The 19,488-nt window shown below is 31.8% G+C and overlaps 3 protein-coding genes across 5 annotated transcripts; 1 reads left to right on the forward strand and 2 right to left on the reverse strand.

Annotated features, from left to right (window-relative positions):
* Positions 1-24: 24 nt before the first annotated feature.
* Xbp1 (X box binding protein 1) lies at positions 25-4,713 on the reverse strand. 3 transcript variants are annotated; one of them, XM_074126023.1, is made up of 6 exons: positions 4,567-4,713; positions 4,236-4,483; positions 3,924-4,020; positions 1,444-1,778; positions 1,200-1,291; positions 25-669 (listed from the first exon to the last, which is right to left on the reverse strand). In XM_074126023.1, the coding sequence occupies exons 2-5, from the start codon at positions 4,454-4,456 to the stop codon at positions 1,216-1,218; spliced, it is 729 nt and encodes a 242-aa protein (XP_073982124.1). In that variant the 5' UTR covers positions 4,457-4,483; positions 4,567-4,713; the 3' UTR covers positions 25-669; positions 1,200-1,215. The 3 variants fall into 3 exon arrangements, with proteins under 3 accessions (XP_073982124.1, XP_073982126.1, XP_073982127.1); XM_074126025.1 differs by lacking the exon at positions 1,200-1,291 and having other exon boundaries at positions 4,567-4,663; XM_074126026.1 differs by lacking the exon at positions 1,200-1,291 and having other exon boundaries at positions 4,563-4,599.
* A 193-nt stretch (positions 4,714-4,906) lies between these two features.
* On the forward strand, positions 4,907-13,674 carry Der-2 (Derlin 2). Its single transcript, XM_074126022.1, has 6 exons — positions 4,907-5,370; positions 5,806-5,871; positions 7,544-7,711; positions 8,513-8,635; positions 10,218-10,381; positions 11,190-13,674. The coding sequence occupies exons 1-6, from the start codon at positions 5,278-5,280 to the stop codon at positions 11,308-11,310; spliced, it is 735 nt and encodes a 244-aa protein (XP_073982123.1). The 5' UTR covers positions 4,907-5,277; the 3' UTR covers positions 11,311-13,674.
* LOC141453170 (protein phosphatase PTC7 homolog) lies at positions 11,190-19,483 on the reverse strand. Its single transcript, XM_074126018.1, has 5 exons — positions 19,101-19,483; positions 17,843-18,022; positions 16,621-16,819; positions 16,214-16,470; positions 11,190-14,861 (listed from the first exon to the last, which is right to left on the reverse strand). Exons 1-5 carry the CDS (start codon positions 19,330-19,332, stop codon positions 14,812-14,814), a joined length of 918 nt encoding a protein of 305 aa, XP_073982119.1. The 5' UTR covers positions 19,333-19,483; the 3' UTR covers positions 11,190-14,811.
* Positions 19,484-19,488: the final 5 nt, after the last annotated feature.

Consider the following 19,488-nt stretch of genomic DNA (forward strand, 5'->3'; position numbering starts at 1 on the left):
AATTTGTAAAAAAAAAATGGCAAATTAGTACCAACGATACTTTAATTCATCCACTCTACAAATTAGATGAAGTGATGTTTTAACTTTTACTAATTGTAATTTCAATCAAAAGCAAATTTAAATTAAATGCTTTATAAAATAATTATACGGTTTAAACACGTGTTTTGTAAACTTATAGACAAAATAAACAGTTGAATATAATATAACACAGTATAGCGCTACTTTCTACATAAGTTCAGGAAATAATAACTTCAAGTTTTCACTCGGAAGTGAATCCAGTGATTCATATCCCATGTCTGAATAAGAATCGGTAAAATCTGTACAATTTTTATCCGAACTTGGAGAATGTAAACTAATAGAATCAGAAAATGATTGAGAATCGGCTGGAGAATAATAGCTGAGATAATCACATTCAGAATCAGTATCAGTTTTTGAAGGCGGTGAAAGCAATGTATCATGGCGTACAACTTCCAAAGTTTCAACTTCTTCCACAGCATCTTCGACAAAAATACTTTCACTAGAAGGTGTTGTTGGAACTGTTATTATAATAACATCACTACTATCCATTGTTGTACGAGATTCATCCACTTCTAGAGATGGAACAGCATTGGAGGGTTCCATGATTTCTGGAACCGTCCCCACCAGTTCTTCATTCTTCGACATTTCAGCCTGTAAAGGTCAGGGTTTTTAATACATTAATAAAATTTCAAAAAAAGAATAAAAATAAAAAAATATAATAAATCTGTAATTTAATATTTAAGAATATAGTATACACGGTTAAATAAGAAATCTTGTAGGGAAAAAGAAGTATCTGTCAGGGTTGTCATAATATTAGGATTTTTCTTTTTGATAAGGAAATCCTCCTAACCAGTAAAAACCAGTAATTTATAAGGATATTTTCGACAGCATTATTTTGTAGTAACTACGACCGCCTCAGACAAATAATTTTTGTCTCACAGAAATGGGTTTTTGGAGGAGTGGTGAGAAAACTACTGAAGTTTATTCAATTTTTGTTTTTAGTTCATTTTTCTTTTTGGATAATGTTTTGAGATTTCTTAATAATTTAGTATAGATTACTAGATAAATACATTTTTAAATTTTAAAAGTCCAAAAATTAATAATCCTACTGTATTCCAATTGTATTCATAAAGCTTGTTAATTAAGACTTCGCTTTTTATTTATTTATTTTTTACTTTTACCTAATATGAAAGTGGCTTAAGGAAGAGGTAGGCCACGAACTCCCAGGAAGGAGGCTAATGTAAAACCGGCAGGGGCGGGCCACAGCTTCAAACTGTCCGGCATTAGAAAAACACAACAAAGCATAGAAAATTACTATTTAATTTAAAGAAATAAGTTATGTAAACTGTAATATCCCCAATGATTTAAAGTAATTGTATTTAATTTAAAATTAATCAAAAAAATTAAGTAAAAATAATCCACAACCTCCAATTTGGAAGCTTCTTTTGACAAAGAATTGGCAATTTCTTCCAGTTCTGCAAGATTAGATGGGTTTGTAACATTATCAAGCCAATCGAAATCGTCCAAATCCATAATGCAATCTTTGGTTGACAAGTTATCAGAAGAAGAATCGACAAAACTGTCGCATGCAATACTGGTAGGTCCCTCGGCAGGGGAGCGCTAATGAGCACTGCTGGCTCTGAAGTAATAAGATGCGACTGAGAAATCTGCCCAATCTCCTTCTCTAACTTCTCGTTCTTCATTTGTAACTCTTCTTTTTCTCTGGCAAGGATTTTTACACGTTTCTGAAGCAGAGCATTCTGTAAAAAGAAATATTTTTATTAAATAAATTCATGGGCTATTAATATTACAGTTGTGTTGTTTACTTCAAAAATTAATTACACAGACGGCCTATTTTAATGTTATCATTTTTCTGCTCAAAAATTAGGTAACAATGATTAATTTCAAATACCCTAAAAGCAAACAACATAGGAAATACCATTCTATATGTCTCTGTTCATAGGAATATATGCTCAATTAATTTGCAACATAATTGAGTCACGTAATTGGAGGTGCTTGAAATTTGATTAAAATTTAAAAAACTAATTCTAAGTTCGCAATCGATTAAGGCATAGTACAAGAGGATCATCATCTTCCAATATATGGAGCAAATATTTAGGGGGAAGTGAATGAAAATAATTGGGCTTAACCGTCCACGAAAAATTGGGAAACCCTTATAGGCTTACCAATAACGTCGACATTTTTATTTCTGCTGGAAATGAACTATTAAGATAATCAGAGATACTTCTTATGCAATAGTTAGTTAAAAAGCCAAATTAATAACTAAACCGGTCAAAAAAATTATGGAGATCGATAAATTGTGTTGGGGATTTAGAAACCGAATATTTGGAACACGATAGTTACCTTTTTAGATTGCTATTTTGACGTAATTATCAAATAATAATAATCAACATCATCATAAAATTTAATAAGTGCAATTATTGCACTTATAACTGCAATTATTGCACTTATAACTGCAATTATTGCACTTATAACTGCAATTATTATTTTCTAAATTAATAAATTTTCCGCTATGAACAATAAATTAATAGTTTACAGAAGAATTTCAATTATCCTTAATAAAACACGAAAATTACACTATCAGGTACTAAAAGTGACTATTACGCTGACTTTACAACTAGAGGTAGCATTCACTGAATATTAGAGAACTTCCACCAGAAACCCCAGAATCACTTCAGAGCAAGGTGAAACGTTCTCGGCTCAAACATACACAGCATTAGTACTAATGAAATTTCGTTTAATTTTGATGGTTCATAAAAAGTATGCACCTATTCATTTAACTCAACGCTATAACGAAACGGCCCTAAACTGCAACTACAGGTAAAGGTAAGTACGTGGAGATAGTGGACATTGCAGAAGAGAGGGTACGGATACTAGACAATTAATTATATATTACTACCATACTTTACATCAAGAATTAAATAGGAGCCAGAATTGTGCCACGTGGGTGCCGCATGTTATATTTTAAGCTGACTAAAAGCAGATGTGAAAACGAAATTAGTTTTTAGCTTCCGCCGTAATTTTTGAATCTTTTTAAAGACTGTAAATGACTTAAGTGTGGATTTGATACTTGAATGAAACATGAGAAGCATTAATATTGTCAAAACTATAAAAATTTGTAGCTGGAAAATCGTTTTAAGGCAAATGAAGAGGGTATAGCAACCATGAATTGGAGTTTTCCCACCTTACACGGTCGAACTTTACGATTGAAATTTATACTTTCTTTTACTTAAGGCGCTACAAAATTTGACGTGATTGTAACCGAAATTTACTTCAGAGCACTTTCGGCCTCTGGACAGTGTTCTGTCTTTTCTGTCAAATCTAGCCATCAACGGACAGTGGATTACAATCCAGCTTCTTACAAGAAGCTGCTAGAAGGAGAAAATCTATTGGCTGGCAGCTGGATTCAAACATGAGATGTCCAAGTTGGAGTACAATAAGCTAACAAATGAGTTAATTCCTTACTGAGGGAATCATCTCAAAAAATTCTGGACACAGGGACCAACCGAGAACTACGTAAATTTTTTTTTGAAGGAGGAGGTTCTTACTGCCGGGCCGGGATATTTTTACCTTGCTCTCGAAGATCTAAAAACTTTGTTTTAAATTAAGACGAAAATTTGACTATCTCAACAAGGAGTTAGAGTAAGAAAGAAAAAAGGTTGGCGTAAGTTATGTTGCCAATCTAAGTAAATTAGCATTGGCTCCATAAATGTTTGAAATTATTGTTTTTTTAAAATTAAATTTCTATCATTAAAATTAAAAAGATACAAATGTAATGAACAACCATAAATCATCATTAAAAATGGCGTACAGATACGCAAATCAACGTTCTCCCTCCCCTTCAGAACCAATTTATGATGCAACATTAAAACATTTGCTATTACCTGTTCTCTCAACTTTTTAACTGTAACTTCCAAATCGTTTATATAGGCTTTCTTTTTATCCCTAGAGGTTTGTGCGGCTTCTCTATTTTTTAATTTTCTGAAAAAAGTGTTGAATATTTTTAGCACAACAATGGTATGATTTTAATAAATGAAGTAAGGAATTTCAATGTTTATTTTTTTCATTAAATGTTCAAATATAAAACATAAATTTATGAAAATTTAAATAAAAAGACGAATCCTTCAGACATGATCATTCATAAAAAAAGAGTCACTGATCCACTCATTCAGTATTTTAACATATGGTTCACTTACTTCCTTAATAATTTTTCATCAGGTGTCAAATTATCTAATCGCCGTTTTCTTTTAGGTGTTCCAACTGTGGTTATAATCTTAGCGTGAGATAAATCTATCATATCATCTTCTTTAGAGGAAAATAAATATGCATAATTTGCTGATGCAATTAACATTTCTCTAACTTTATCTTCCTGTATTGATTCTGTATGTATGGGTTTGTAAACTTTTCTGAACACCATAATTTACTTTGCGAACTTTTACAAATACTGAAAGTACAAAAACAAATCAATTTAAAAGCATTGAATATTTACGTAATGTATGTAGGTGAGAAAAAAAAGAACTCACTGACCTGCACGCCTAATAAATGTCTTACTGTCACAAATATCCCACAACCTTTACGCCTGCCTCTACCATGCGTACTCACGTCACGTATCACTGACGCCTGCGTCAGCCAACCAATGTAAACAAGACATGTGGCAAAAGATGTAGCCAACTTAATATTGAATCCGTTCATTATTTTGCTTAAATATCATTTAGCTGAAATAGTTTTGTAATCAATGATCTTTAGAAAAAGTATTAATCCTTTATTTAAAAAGTATTAATGTTATTGTTCACTGTACATTCAATACTATCATCTGCATTTTATAACAATACTGAAACTGCGGCCTTTAACCTCCAGTAGTTTGATAGTAATTGTAATGATAGTGTTTTGGTAAATAGTAATTCATTGCTTTATTGGTGGATAAGGTGAAAGTAAGTGCTCGAAGTGACGTAAAGTAATATCGGAAATTCAATTATCTTAAATGATAAGAGTGCACTGGGCATTTTCTAAAGTAATGTTTACTTTAAAAAAATTGTTTAAATACTTATGTTCTTAAAAGATGCTTTTAATGTTCCGGCATTCGCATAATTTGCTTTTTTACTATATTTCTTCATTGATTCAAGTCGTTAATTGGATTATAAGAAAAAAACAGTTATATACTTAATATTTTCAATTTGTGAAACCATTGTTGAAGTTGATTTTGTGGATTTCTTTTAAAAAATAAAATACAAATAGAAGATGGCATATCAGACTTTTGTGCAGGAATATTTGCAAATGCCTATAATAACTAGAGGCTACACGACAGCTTGCGTATTAACAACTTTAGCCGTAGTAAGTATACGAGATATTTCATGAATTTGTTTTCACTACTCTGTCGCAGACTATTTTTTTCTTAACACATTTTTCATTTAAAATTTTTCAGTAAAAATAATGAATGAAATCAGTTCTGAAAGGCTAGTTAACTTTAAGAGTATCAAATTTTCTACTAATAATGTTTAATGAATTCTAATGTGAAACCCCTTGCACTTGAATAATGCTCTTTTAAATTTTGAAGTTCCTATGGTCGTCTTAAGTTAATGTGAAGAGAATTTATTTGAGATAGACCCTTATGAATTATGAAATTTTACTTCGTTTTTTGTTACTGAAAATCACTAGTCACAGCAGTCTGTTGTGTCACAAATCTTCTAATAACCGTGATCTTTCTGTTCAAATAATTACTTTTTACCAATAAATAATTACAAATAATTATTTTCTTTTTTCTTACAGCAGCTAGAACTAGTATCTCCATTCCAATTATACTTCAATCCAATTCTGATAGTTAAACAGTACCAGGTAATAATTATTTCATATTAGCATGATATCATATTTGTAATAATGTAAAAACCTAGAAAAAATAATTTAGTGGTTTGTGTCACGTGTTTAAATGATGTAATTAGTATTGTGGAACAAATAAGTGATTTATTAGTTTTTATTTTAGCCCAAACTTTATCTTATGCCCAAAGTTTGCCATAAGAAAGTAGTTTGGGATGTCTGATGGATTCATCCCTCCATATGGCCCACCTTCCTATTTGAGTCAGTATTATCCAGCTCCCTAAACAGATTCGTAAGACTAATTTTTCATTGCCACCTTCACAGTAGAAAGTACAATTACATTTTCCGCAATTTTTTTTTTTTTTTCCTGCTTATCATTAGATTCACATCGTTAACACCCAGATTTCAATTGCTAACTGTGGGTCTTAATCTGGCTTAAGTGCATTGCTTTGTTCTTCGACCAGTCTTGGCTGAGTCTGGAAGCTTAATGTTTGCTTTAGTGCGAACGTCCGTCTTTTTCTAGCCACTTTTCTCTCCTTTATATCGATAACTTGAATCATCATTCGATAGTTATGAGGGTTATCGTGTTCTACTAGCAGAAACTTAATAATCGATTTGGAATATATATGTATTCCAGTCTCCATAAATTCCGTTTTCTTCTAATATTGTAGCCAATTTAGTATGGCACGTCTTTCGAATAGACAAGATACTGCGTCAGCTTGTCATTTACCACTCCTTCGTGATTAATTTTGATTGCCCTGGTGGAATAGTCTTTTGCAAAAATAGAAATTGTTGGAAATAATAGATTTTCTATCCTTTTTTTTACTTTGAATTTAGTGCCATTCTGATGAGGAAAATAAACCATCTAGATATTCCAAACGACCTTAGTGCGTCTGTCTCTTGGCTCTCTGCACTCCTTAGATCCATAAGTAAATAAAGATCTGCAATATATTCAAACGTTTTCTCCACTAAAGTAAATCACTTTTCGTTGAAATCAGAATTTTAATTCTCTTAAAATGTTTCCACTCATTTTTTGGCTTTTTGTAAATTCGTGACGATAAAACTTAATGTCATAACTAGAAGAGCTATTTCCCAATTGTCGCAGCCCATTTCATTTCCTTTCGTAAAAATAGAGCTTTTAACAATCACTGTTTTGTTGTTCGCTATATTGACAGAAAAAGTGTTAAATAGTTTTCCTAGGTCTCCATATTTCCAATATCTGGTCTCATTTTAGAAGGACTAATAGTTTTTAATGATGGAGAAAGATGAACGTGAAATACAGTTTGTCATAGCCTCTTTGCTAGATAATTTACACTGAATGTTTGCGAGATATTCCAGTACCCGGATGCCGGTTATTTCTTAGTAAAACTAAGATGAACACAATTCAAAAAATTAACATAAGGAAGATAATTATTATTTTAAATTCCACTCTCTTGAGTAAAGAAATTCAAATCAAAATAAAAAGAGAGGAAGAAATTAATCAGAAAAATAAAGAAGTCTGTGAATAACAACTTTTAGTGCATACCATGAAGAATAAAATATGATTAACTATTTCTTTTAAACAGCAATTATTTAAATTGTTTAAATGATTAATTATCAACATTAATAATCAACTTTCCCTACAAGATAAAATATTTTCCTTGATACAATTAAATATTTGTAATGTTATTTCTTACATGCATGTTGTTCACAGCTATGGAGATTAATTACTACTTTTTTATTCTTTGGAACTTTTGGTTTCAATTTCTTCTTTAATATGATCTTCACGTATCGATATTGTCGAATGCTTGAAGAAGGAAGTTTTCGAGGGCGCACTGCTGATTTTTTAATGATGTTTATTTTTGGAAGCGCTTGTATGATAGTATCCTTTAATATTAGTCATATATAAATAATTATTGTATAAATTGAAAAAGTTTTTTACATTTTAAAATTTAAATAATGCATACATTAAAAAAATGTATTTTTAAAATATTTTCATCGTAAATTTCGCTGAAATAGAGCCATATTTGGCTAATGACCCAAGTAGTCGATGCGTCGAAAAAAAACAAAACATATTTTTTTGTAAAAAGAGTCCAACAAAAGTTTAAGGGAAGGGATTAGCTATGAGGTTAGCATACTGGACTCCCACGCGGAGGTCCCGGGTTCGAATCCAGCAGCTGACCCTTAGATTTTCTCTTCCTAGGAGCTTCTTACAGCTCACTGTCCGGTGATGGACAGTGTTGTCTGTAACGAGAGAACACTGTCCGGAGGCCGGCAGTGCACTGGAAAAAGCTCCGGGCGCTAATGACCTCAGCTGTTGATGCGCCCAAAAAAAAAAAAAAAAAAAAAAAAAAAAAAAAAAAAAAAAAAAAAGTTTAGACAAGAGTTTTTGATAAATGAACCAAATGTAAATGGCCAAGATTAAGTACTTGCCACTTCAGGGAGACCCCCTAAATTCAATCGTTAAAATTGCCTAAAGTATAAATCCTTTCGGGCTCTGGGCGGATCAACTATTTGAAATTGAATATTGATTGCGCTCCTCTGAAAGGTATTTCCTTTGTTTGACAGTAGTTTTGGAAATATCGGACGGATGTCTCTGCCGCAAGTGTGGCAGAGAGAACTAAATTCCAGCGCAGGCATCATAGAAAATATTTCATATGTAATCCTTAACCTTTTTGATCAGATTTGTGCTTTCTTTGTGAATCTTTTATTTTTAGGTCAAGCATTTACAATTATGCTAGTATATGTTTGGGCTAGGAGGAACCCTTTCATTAGAATGAATTTTTTTGGGTTATTAAATTTTCAGGTAAGTACATTGATTTAAGATAACAGCTTGTAACGAAACTTGTGTCCTTGAACATTGGTTGTATAACGAATGTCAAAGCGTTTTCTCTCTAAAATCCAAAACCATACTTGCACAGTTTTTCCGACTAGGAGTATATTTACAAAACCTGTTTATTATATAACTGTTTTAGAGCTTTTGCGCTAGAGTAATGGTTACTTAAGCACAGAAAGCGATTTAAGGTCCATCCCATTACCTCAGCTGGTCAAAGCAAGATTACAACTTTGAGCGGTCCCTTCGGTAATTAACCGCGGACCAGACTGTTTCCACACTGAAAAATCTCAAAAATTGTGGTTGGGTTCAACCGTAGTGTAGACTTTGAAAGCGGAAAAAATCTTTTATATCTTGTCTCTTTGCGTGAAAGAGAATGAATGTAAGACCTCTGGAACTCGTATATCAACTTTAGATTTTTAGCGGAAACACTGGTTGGAAGTCAAAAAGAGTGGTTTCTTGTACTAAACTGAAAGGGTTCGGCACTAAAAGTCTCTGTTGGTTATTGAGCCTGGGAAAACGTTAAACTTTGGTTTTGCAAGCTTGGTTTTGTAACCAATTTTTATTTATCTAAATAAAGTATTATTTGGAGTTTTTCGACAATTCGATGAAAATAATTCGTCAAAGAAAAAACAAAAAAGTAAACAAAGCGATGTGGATATTGAAACGTCGGTAACTTTGAAAATAAAGTAAGTAAAATAATGGCTATTTTTTCAGCCGGGCTTTACATACAGTTACCTACCTTGTTAGGTGTCATGGACGGTGGCGACCAGCAGATAGATATACTATTATACTAATAAATTTTCTTAATAACCCTAAATACAACCAATGGCTAGACCGGGAATCGAACCCAGTACCTTAACATTTTAAAGTTGCAGGCCTTGCCTCCATCCAGCAGGGCTGCCGTGGCGCCTCGGTCACCTTGAACTGCTTCCAGACAGGTGTCAGCTGGATAACTACATACGTGCTGCACTCTGTTAGATCACGTACATTCGGTTTTGGCTGAAAAATATCTCTTTTTGGTTAATCAAAATGTAGTGCTTACTGTAGTATTAGTTTGTCATTGGTAGTTGAAGATTTTCAAATTAAGATTCCCTCACTCAGCTTTGCCCAAATCTTGCACCTTCTGATTTATATTTATTCCATACCACTGCCCACTTTTTTCAAGGGAAACAATTTATAAGTACTAAAAAAGATAAAAGCAGTGTGAGGAGTTTTTATCTCTAAAGTTAGCCTCTTAATAATGGAAGGCTATGGAATTGTTGGTTGGCAGACTAGTTCAAGTTATAGAAAATTATGGTACAATAATAGGCGTAAGTGCACTCAGAAGAATGAGTAGCAAACAAGAAGAAAAAGGCCCAGTCTTTCGTTCTTTGGCATAAAGCAGGTTGAACTCTTTATTTTAAGAAATATTCTAATTTTGCAAATCATTACTAAACAATTCTGTAATATTTGATCATTTTAATAAACTCTTACAATTTTTAGACTTTATAAATTCACCACCCAATGCTCTGTAAACAGAAATATTAATTGTGCATGTATATTTTCTAAATAGGCACCTTATTTGCCTTGGGTGTTACTTGGATTCTCCGTACTGCTTGGAAACACAGTGTGGGTGGATCTGATCGGCATGGCTGTGGGGCATACGTACTATTTTATTGAAGATGTATTTCCTACTCAGAGGGGAGGATTTAGAATATTAAAAACGCCTCACTTTTTGTAAGTATTTAACTATTTTTTATTAGTTTATTAAAAAAAATAATATTTTGTTTTAAATAAGTACGATGTGTAGTCTTCGTACGGGTGCGCGTTGACATCACCTACTGTCGGCTGTGATCAACCAAAAATCGCTTCGCGTTCAACTTGTTGGCCATACCTGATCTGTAGGATTGATACCTAATAAATTACCTATTTAACTCTTGTTTAATTTTTTATTTACTTAAGAAAAGATTAATACAGTTAAAAAAAAAAGTCTAAAGGTTAACGTAACTTAAGGTCCTTCTACAAATGCAAAAGTCTCAGACGCATTACTGAAATTAATGGAGTAGGAGCTTGTAGCTTTTGGCTTCCAAGATAGATGCTAGTCAAATACTGTGTCCGTCATAACGTGCGCTATTGTACATTTTTCTGTAAGATCCGAAATCGGACTATTTCCAGAATTCTATTGCTTAAAATTATTTTTGAACACTCTATACATTCATCATCTGTTCATCTTCACAGAAGATACGCTCAGGTTTGAATAGATTCTGTTAAGTTTATAGGTACTTACAAAGTCATTTTGTAAGGTCAGCAAATAAAAGCGTATTTTCCAATGCTATCAGGCTTACAAAGTCCAGTTAAGGTTTTTTCCCTCCATTGCCTAATAATGGTTAGCAACGCCTTAAATGAGTTAATAAAATTGGGTCAAGAATAATATTGATTTAGTGGGATGCGGAGCTAAGTAAAAAATGATCGTAAATGATATTGTTAATTGATAAATAAGTTAAAACCGTATTATTGATCATAATTGTGATTATTCGTTTTTCAGGAAAGTGCTGTTGGATCCAGTGCCTGAAGATCCAGACTACTCTGCCCTACCTGAAGAAAGACCAGGTGGATTTAATTGGGGACCCGACCCTCCGCCAGGTCCAGCACCAGTTCCTCAGTAACACTGATTAAAGTTTCAAAGTTCTATTGATTCGTGATAATGTAATAATCTCTCTATCTAAGAAGACTTTCGTTGCTGGAAAAATATCCAGTACATCGTGTTACCATTACTATTTTGGAACATTTTTCATGTGGGTGGGTTTTATACTGAAAATAAATGTGCATACTGCACCTATTATTTTGTTAAGGTAATTTAAAAGATTATATACACATTTCTTTTGTCCAAAATAAAATCTGTTATTATTTAAAGTTTTAAAAGTAAGCGTACTTTTGGTTGGTTTGTTGCTTTTGTTTAATAAATAAGATAGTAACTAAATTTTAGGGCTATTCCATTCCTAAAGTGTTACGTCAGAAAGTAAAAAAGAACGGTTCAGTTTTAATAATCTGAATAAAACTAAAATCTAAAATAAAAGTACAAGAGGAAACTAATAATGTGTACAATTTAAAGCACTCTATTTCAAATCAGTATTCTGAGAATGGTAATTTGGTGCCTTCAGAATTCTCACTACACTGTGCCATTCCAATTTGATTTGTTTCATTAGATTTTTTCCCCCCATTATATTTATTATAATATATTATAAATATATTTTTCAAAAGTACATTCCTTAAATCTAACAGATATTTTAAAAAGAATAAACATTTATGAATAATTTAGCTAATGCAATTATTATTGTTGAGTCTACAAAAAATAATAAAAAAATCAAAATTTATTATGCCAAATTCTGACTATTATAACATTTGAATTCAGTTCAAGCATTGTAATACAACGTATTAATAAATCTATCCACCAGTTTTCACGGAAGCTGATTGATTCCTCAAATACCATTTAAAAATAGAGTTATTTATTTATTTATTTTTAAATAAATGCCTTGCAAATCAAAAATTTACTCAACAGAAAATAAATAAACAAGTAAAAAGTATTACTTACTAGTCCTTTCATTTTTTTTTTTTTTTCAATTCACAGTGTACGTACAATAAAACTCTAAATTAATTTTGTGGAATACGTAATGAATAAAAAATTGTTCTAAGATTTCATTACTTCTTGTAGATTACTAATCTTTTCTTTCTGGTCGCTGGAATTTACTCTCTTCTTTGGCTGGTGGTTGACGAATAATCAAGTTAACCAAATCGTTCAGATAGTTCCTGAAGAAACCGTTTACTTTTAATCCCGCTTATGTGTGATTTCATCCCATTGGTGGACAATGGTTTCTTTTCATAAAATTCAAGCCTATTTGTTCTAAAGATTACTGGGAAAGATCCCTAACGAAAGTAAAAATAATAATAATAGGGATTGATGAAGCCAGCAGCTGGTCCTTAGACTTTCTTTACCTAGGAGTTTCTTATTGTTTTGTGTCCGGAGGCCAGCAGTGTACTGAAAAACTCGGGGCGCCAATCACCTCAAATGGCGTCTTAAATACAAAAAATTATAATAATGAACAATATGAGCTTGCAACATAAACTTTTTCCGTAAAAAAAATGAAATAGTGTAGAAAAAAATGTCAAGATGTACTTTGGGTTTTTTATTAAAGTTCGTTGTGGTTATACATTCATTAGTTTTATTAAGAAAATCTGTATGCAGAATACATTAGAATTCGCCATAAAAAAGTACAAAGTTATCAAAGTAAATAAATTAATGTCGTGGCTTGTAAGCAACAAATTTTCTATATGTATCGCTTCATTTAAGTCGTTTATCGTCAGTATTTTTAGAATTACTTGAATAGCACAGCATTGTTATTAGAATGTACTTTTTTTTTTGTATTGCTTACCTAACAAACACACTTTTCCTAAGTGAATAGGAAATCACCTGAATCCTACTTCCTAAAAGAAAATGATGCGCTATGACACGGAAAAAACAGTTTGATATTTTCCAGTAGTGCAGACCTGTATGGTGATTAAATCTGCTGTATTTTCTGTTTCTAGTAAATTCACTGAGTAGAATGTGAGCACCTTAAGCGCATTCATAACTTTTCTTGTTATTAAAAAGAAAAGAGCATTCTTTACAGAATTTTAATTTTAAACAGTACTGTTGACAATAATTTAAAAAAAAAAAGAAAAAAAAAAGACTTCTAAAACTATATAAATACAGATTGTTAATTATTTGTGTAACTATATTTATGTTTTCTAGTGACTAATGTGATAACTAATTCCTTGTTAGTTTTTTGTGCTGTTGACACGAACGTTTCTGTTTAGTTTTCTCTTGATTCAAACGATGTCCAGGTTTGTTTCTGATCAGAATTTGTTTATATTTTCACTATTAGGATGAAAATTTGGTGGTATTTAAGGGTATATTTCTGAAGGCTAGAAAACTTTTTGTTTTCCTATTTATTTAAAGATTTATGTGTTAATATAATTGTTTATAAAATTAATGTGTCTCGATACAGATAGCCCCATTACAAATTAGTAATTTATAAAATCAAATTATTATATATTACTCTCATTTGCGCGAGTCAAAATAAATCTGTTGTTAATTGTAAAGAGCATTCTGAGTTCCAGATAAGTGGTGCCCAGATAAGTCATTTTTCTGTTTTAATTTTAATTTATTTTATTTTGTTGCCTTCTACATGCGCAGATTAGCCATAAAGTTTATGTTTATAGTATTTTTGTTCTTGAAAATCAGGAAATAGAAATTTCCAACCATTTTTAAGTTTTGCAAATTCACACTTTAGTACAAAAGCGGTTGAAAGTAATGGAAGGTGACCAAAGAAGATAAAACATTTTCAAAGGTTTGAATCATTAAAAGAACATATCAGATTGGGATATCATTCAGTTTGGTCAAGTTTTAAACAGAATGTGAACAGTTTTCCTGCAAGAATGGATCAAAAGACTTCTTTTAATTAATAATAATAATAATAAATCAGGTATACATTTAATATTTATTTACACTATAAAACCATATCTACTACCTTTATAGTATAATACTCCACTCGAGTCATCCATTGATGTCAGCTTGATAAAACGTACACATTACACTGTATAATTTCATTTTACAATTTTATGGAAAAATAAATTAAGTTAAATTTACAAGAATAACAAAAAAATTATAAAAATGGAATTAAAAAAAAGAAAGATATATTTCTATTTAGTGAGTAAATTTCTTTTGTATTGAAATCAATCAACTAATCACAGAATTAAAAAGAAATACAAACAATTGTAAGACAACTATTGTACAAACAAGATTTCAATTAAATTTGTATTTCAGCAAAATTTATGACTCTAACAAACTTTACAAGGATTTAAAATTTAAAAAAACAAAATAAACATGAGTGGTTTCTACATACAATGTTTTTTAAATAAATACATTTACATAGCACGTATCACACACAACTAAATATTGTTGGCTTTCACTGACTGCACACTGATGTAGGCTCAAAAATTTCATTAAAAAAGTTAATTTTTTGAAATTATTATTCGAGCCAAACTTAATGCTCCGAACAGAGCATTCTTAACATTAAACAAAATTTAACAAACAAAAAATTATATATAAATGAAATGCACCTCTTATTTTATATCATGACTGTAGCTAAAAGTACTGTAATGTCATCTGGCTTTCCTCCTGTAACATTAAATATTCATGTTAAAAATTTCTATCAAACGTTTTCGAAAGAATTTTCGAAAAAATGAAAAAATTAACATATGGCGAGGCTGTGGAAATACCTTCACTTTAACACTTTGGATTTAAGGTAATAAGAAAACTGACAAACTGGCTTGGAAATGTAAAAATTATCTCGTGATCAACAATATTTCATTAAAAGCGATCTGTCGAAGTGGGCATGGCCTGACAAAGGGAAAGGAATGGCTGAGTGCTTCGCGTTTACTGGATTTCAACGTGGAAATTCCGGGTTCGAATCCAGCTGCTGGCCCTTAAATTTAGGCTTTTGTAGTGCACAAACGAAGTTTATAGAAAATTATTCAAATCAATTTCATAAATGTAACTTTTATTTACTTAAACAATGCTAGGAATTATAGATCAACGAACAAAGCATTGTTATTTTGTCATTTAAATTAAGCGACTTCATTTAGCAGTTCTGTTTCTACACTGTAGAGTATTATTCATTAGTTTTGGCGACTGATTCACTAATCCAGATATAAGAAAGAACATATAAAGTAAAGCAAAACAAAACAAAAAAATGACTGAAATTGGCAATATTCTTTCTTCCTTCTATTCTGTTCCTATTTAGAGAGAAAGTAAAACTGACTTGATTAGGCAACATTGCATCTATCTGTTCACACAAACTAGCTGTAATATAAATTCAATCTATATCGGGGATGCAGAAGATCCAGTAGCACATATTTACAAACTTAACGCGCGTAACCGCAATCAGTCCTATACTGTATAAGCAAATGAAGTCTAATACTTACGACAGCTCATAAAGATCGCTCTTGGTGTCATTACCACATCCCTGATTGGCGCGATTTCTGCCCGCTATGACAGAGATCGCATTCTTCGAGGCGGGGAAAAAAAATCACTGAAATATTTTGGGAGGTAAAAAGATCCCATAGGTGTACCCAGACGAAATATAATATTTGAGCTTTCAGCAATTTTTCGTTTTTTTAGTACAAAAATTGTTCACACACGTACTGAATACCAATTTTCGGATTTAGGAGGCTATAATTCAGGTAAAATCTCATCTTTCTTTCTCAGAACCTCACAATTCTGATACCGTTTCTATAATTCTCCAAGGATCAGGAGGCCACACTAGTTGCTAGATGGTTTAGACACCGATGCTTGCGTTTAGCTTAATATTAGTTGTTGGAGAATAGCTGCTCACGATTAAACTGAATGGCAGAAACAGATAAGATGAATTCTTGATGAGACGTTTCGCCAAGGGATAGTGATGGTTAGGTTACTTGAGGCACAGTTCATATAGTCAATAAATTACAAACCATGTAAGGTAAATTACTTACCAGTAACGTTAATACCATAAGACTTAGCAGACTGACTAAAAGGCGATATGAATCGTTCATCAAACGCTATTTTTCTTGCCATAAAAGCAATACTGTTCGCAACTAGTTGAAGTTTAACTGGGTCCCTAACACCTTGTACACTAGCTAATTCACTAACAAGCATCTGATCGGGGACGTTGTCAAATACACCATCCGTTGCTAACAATATCACATCTCCATCCTCTACTTGAAAATTTGTTGTGTTGGCTGATTCAGGTCTGCAACATATTTTTTATTCCATACAAGACTCGTAACAAATTTAGGTTTTTCCTAAGGATTAAATTTGTAAATTGTAGAAGTTGTAAAAACTATCATATCCTAATGGATACTTAATAGTAGGCACACTAAGAACAAAAAAATAAACAGACCTGTCACTAAGTACAGATCTGCTGTGATCCGGAGGTGGAAGCGATAATTGATATGGTGTGTTAAAGTAATGTTGTTGTTCTTCTGACCTGTGGACCACCTGTCCACGTCGGACTATCACAAAGCCGCTGTCACCAATGTTAGCAGTATACACGGTGCTGGTATCTCGGTTGAGGACAAGAACACAAGCGGTACTACTTCCTTTAACAAAGTAAATATATGTTTGTCATTTAAAAAGCTTTAATACGTTTTTGAAAAATACATTAAAAACTTTTCTCCACTAAGAGTGACTATTATTACTATTTTCGAGACTCTAAATTAAACATTTTCAATTTTTTAATGTAGTGTAGAATGGAAAACTGTACATGACTCAGAAATAACACCAGTAAACTACCCCAATCTCTTCTCCGAATGTCATAATAGGAATTTCCCTGGATAAAATTATTTATTTTTCTATGTACGATGGTTCTTAAAAATCTTAGTACACACTATCGAAAAAGACCTAGAAGAGTGTAAAACACAATTAAAAGTGATATTTCTGGATTTTTGTCATAACTCGGTTTTTGACTTCTGGGGCGGAGAACTGGTACTGAGGGAAAACCAGCCTCTTTGTCAGTACTTCCTTTTCCTAGAGAGCATACTCAAATCACTAGAGGCCATCTTTCTTAAACCAACTTTCAATTAAAGTGAGAAGGTAGAAGGTTAGTCATATGGCTTTTGTGAAAATACTAATTGGCACAATTATTTGTGTTTATCTTCTCTTTATGCATTTCTCAATTTCTAAATTCTCTTCAATTTTGGTTTTTATAAAACAATCAATTTTAAGTTCACACCTGCAGCTAGTGAAAACTGCGAGATATTTTCACAATTTGAGAATTCACCGGAAATAAAAATTTAAGGTGTCAACCTTGACAGGAAAATAATTATAAGTCAGAATCAATACGAATTGTAATCTGATATTACTTTTGTCTGCAATTTTAATAGTTTTTACGGTTTTCTTAGTTCGAAAAAGTTGTATCTGACATACATGACGTGTTTGATAAGTTATTTATTACTCAGCAAATGAATGATTTCTATAATTTTCTCCTAGAATCAGGAGGCGACACTAGTTGCCAGCTGGTAGACACCGTTGCTTGTACTTAGCTTAATATTAGTTATTGGAGAATAGTCTAGGTTTTACACAACGATTAAAGTTACGAAATTCTAAAAATAAAATTAAGTTACCTAAAACCGGTTGTTTATTTTCCAATAGTTCATTGTAGCTTCGAGCGAGTAGGCTGGATGGTTGCGACTCGATGAATTTACCACAAGTGACTAGCCTCTCACACGTTTTCATAAGATTTGATGAAAATTCTCCTGGATCTATACCATACTGACGCCATCCTCCTACACCGTCAGCAACACCTACAGGAAATTTACATTTATTTCATTTAAAATAAATAAATAAAGATAAAAACAAATCATTATTGAAGTAGAGATGTGAAGCGGTAACCCCACCGATATTCTCTTCCTCAAGCCACTGCAGCATAATACCTAAAGATCGGCAAATCAAGGGGAAGCTCCGGGTAAAGCCCCACCCTCACGAACTAATAACAAAAACTAATACAGGTACATTCACAAACGTTTTTTTTTGAAAATGTATTCTATTCTTCTTTGTAAAATAAAGTTCTGAAGTAAATTAGTCATTGCAGAAATCACTGTTTTAACCATAACAGTACAAATTGAAGCTTTTTTAAAAGTAGGATTAAAAAAATGTCTAATAAACACTACTAAATCACAATTTTTTTTTTTGTTTTACATTACTTTTGACAACTTAAATGATATACATCAAATTAACAACACTAACAACCTAAGAGACGACCAGAGTAAAATGTTCCTTCGCTTTTCCTATTGATTTGCTTCGTTTACACTCATGGATTTTTCAATATTTTTGTACTAAGATAAATTTATAAGTCAGGCTATGGATCTCTCTTGTTTGTCACGGCCGCTTTTCAAATATAGTGATTCTAATAACCTTTCCAATCGCGTATATGCGCAAGCACAGTCAATTATAAATAAGCTCTAATTACTATTTAAAAGAATTACCCCATGTTTTTGGTTTTTTTTAAAACTATATGGTAATGAAATATTATTTACAAAAAAAGTTAAATAGTTCATTGTAAATTAAATACATTAAATAAAATATAGTTCCGAAATTTACAATAAATAAGCCAGAACGCATTGTAGAATTTAATACGCTCTTTTTTATTTCAAACAATTCATGTAATGGACTTTAAAGAGGTATTAATGATTATTACACCTCTACAAAATATATCTTTCCGAGAGTTACAAATTTAATACTTAATCTTCGAAGACAAATCAGTAATCTGTGAAAGAATACCTCCCATTTCTTCCCTGGAGAGATGCACTAATCAATCAAATCATTAACAAAGGACTATCGTAGAAAAATAAATATATAAATATACCAAACATATATAGTTACCTAAAACGTCTGCAGATTTAACCTTGGCAGTAAACCAGGCATCATCACCAAATTGACCTTTTTTGAATTTAGATTTCGGCAACTCTTTTGGAAATCCTGACACTACCGATAATATATGAGGTTCACGTTTTTTATAAAGTCCAAGATTCGTTTCACTGCAATTCGAATAGTTACTTATTCCATTCCATAATGCACGTGAGAGAATTCTACCAGTCCACGTAATGGACTGCATAATTATTTTCACCAAAGCTGAAATTACCACATATTGTAAGCAAAAGTCTATATAAAGAATGTAAACTATTCACTTTTAAGTTGTATTCGTTGTTAAGCCATGTCGAAAAGGTTAGATTTGTATTTGACAAAGTCAGCTGTAACACCAGATCTCAGC

Source organism: Rhodnius prolixus, unplaced genomic scaffold, assembly GCF_049639745.1.
Source record: "Rhodnius prolixus isolate KJV_2025 unplaced genomic scaffold, Rpr scaffold_3, whole genome shotgun sequence".
NCBI classification, from domain to species: domain Eukaryota; kingdom Metazoa; phylum Arthropoda; class Insecta; order Hemiptera; family Reduviidae; genus Rhodnius; species Rhodnius prolixus.

Coding starts and splice junctions, on each gene's coding strand:
- LOC141453170 (XM_074126018.1), bottom strand. CDS start 19,332: ATGCAGTCCATTACGTGGACTGGTAGAATTCTCTCACGTGCATTATGG. Junction 18,023..19,100: donor TAAATCTGCAGACGTTTTAG/GTAACTATATAT, acceptor AATTTCCTGTAG/GTGTTGCTGACGGTGTAGGA. Junction 16,471..16,620: donor AGATCTGTACTTAGTGACAG/GTCTGTTTATTT, acceptor AATATGTTGCAG/ACCTGAATCAGCCAACACAA.
- Der-2 (XM_074126022.1), top strand. CDS start 5,278: ATGGCATATCAGACTTTTGTGCAGGAATATTTGCAAATGCCTATAATA. Junction 5,872..7,543: donor TGATAGTTAAACAGTACCAG/GTAATAATTATT, acceptor TGTTGTTCACAG/CTATGGAGATTAATTACTAC. Junction 7,712..8,512: donor TTGGAAGCGCTTGTATGATA/GTATCCTTTAAT, acceptor CTTTTTGATCAG/ATTTGTGCTTTCTTTGTGAA.
- Xbp1 (XM_074126023.1), bottom strand. CDS start 4,456: ATGGTGTTCAGAAAAGTTTACAAACCCATACATACAGAATCAATACAG. Junction 4,021..4,235: donor GATGAAAAATTATTAAGGAA/GTAAGTGAACCA, acceptor CACTTTTTTCAG/AAAATTAAAAAATAGAGAAG. Junction 1,292..1,443: donor AAGAAGCTTCCAAATTGGAG/GTTGTGGATTAT, acceptor AATGCCGGACAG/TTTGAAGCTGTGGCCCGCCC.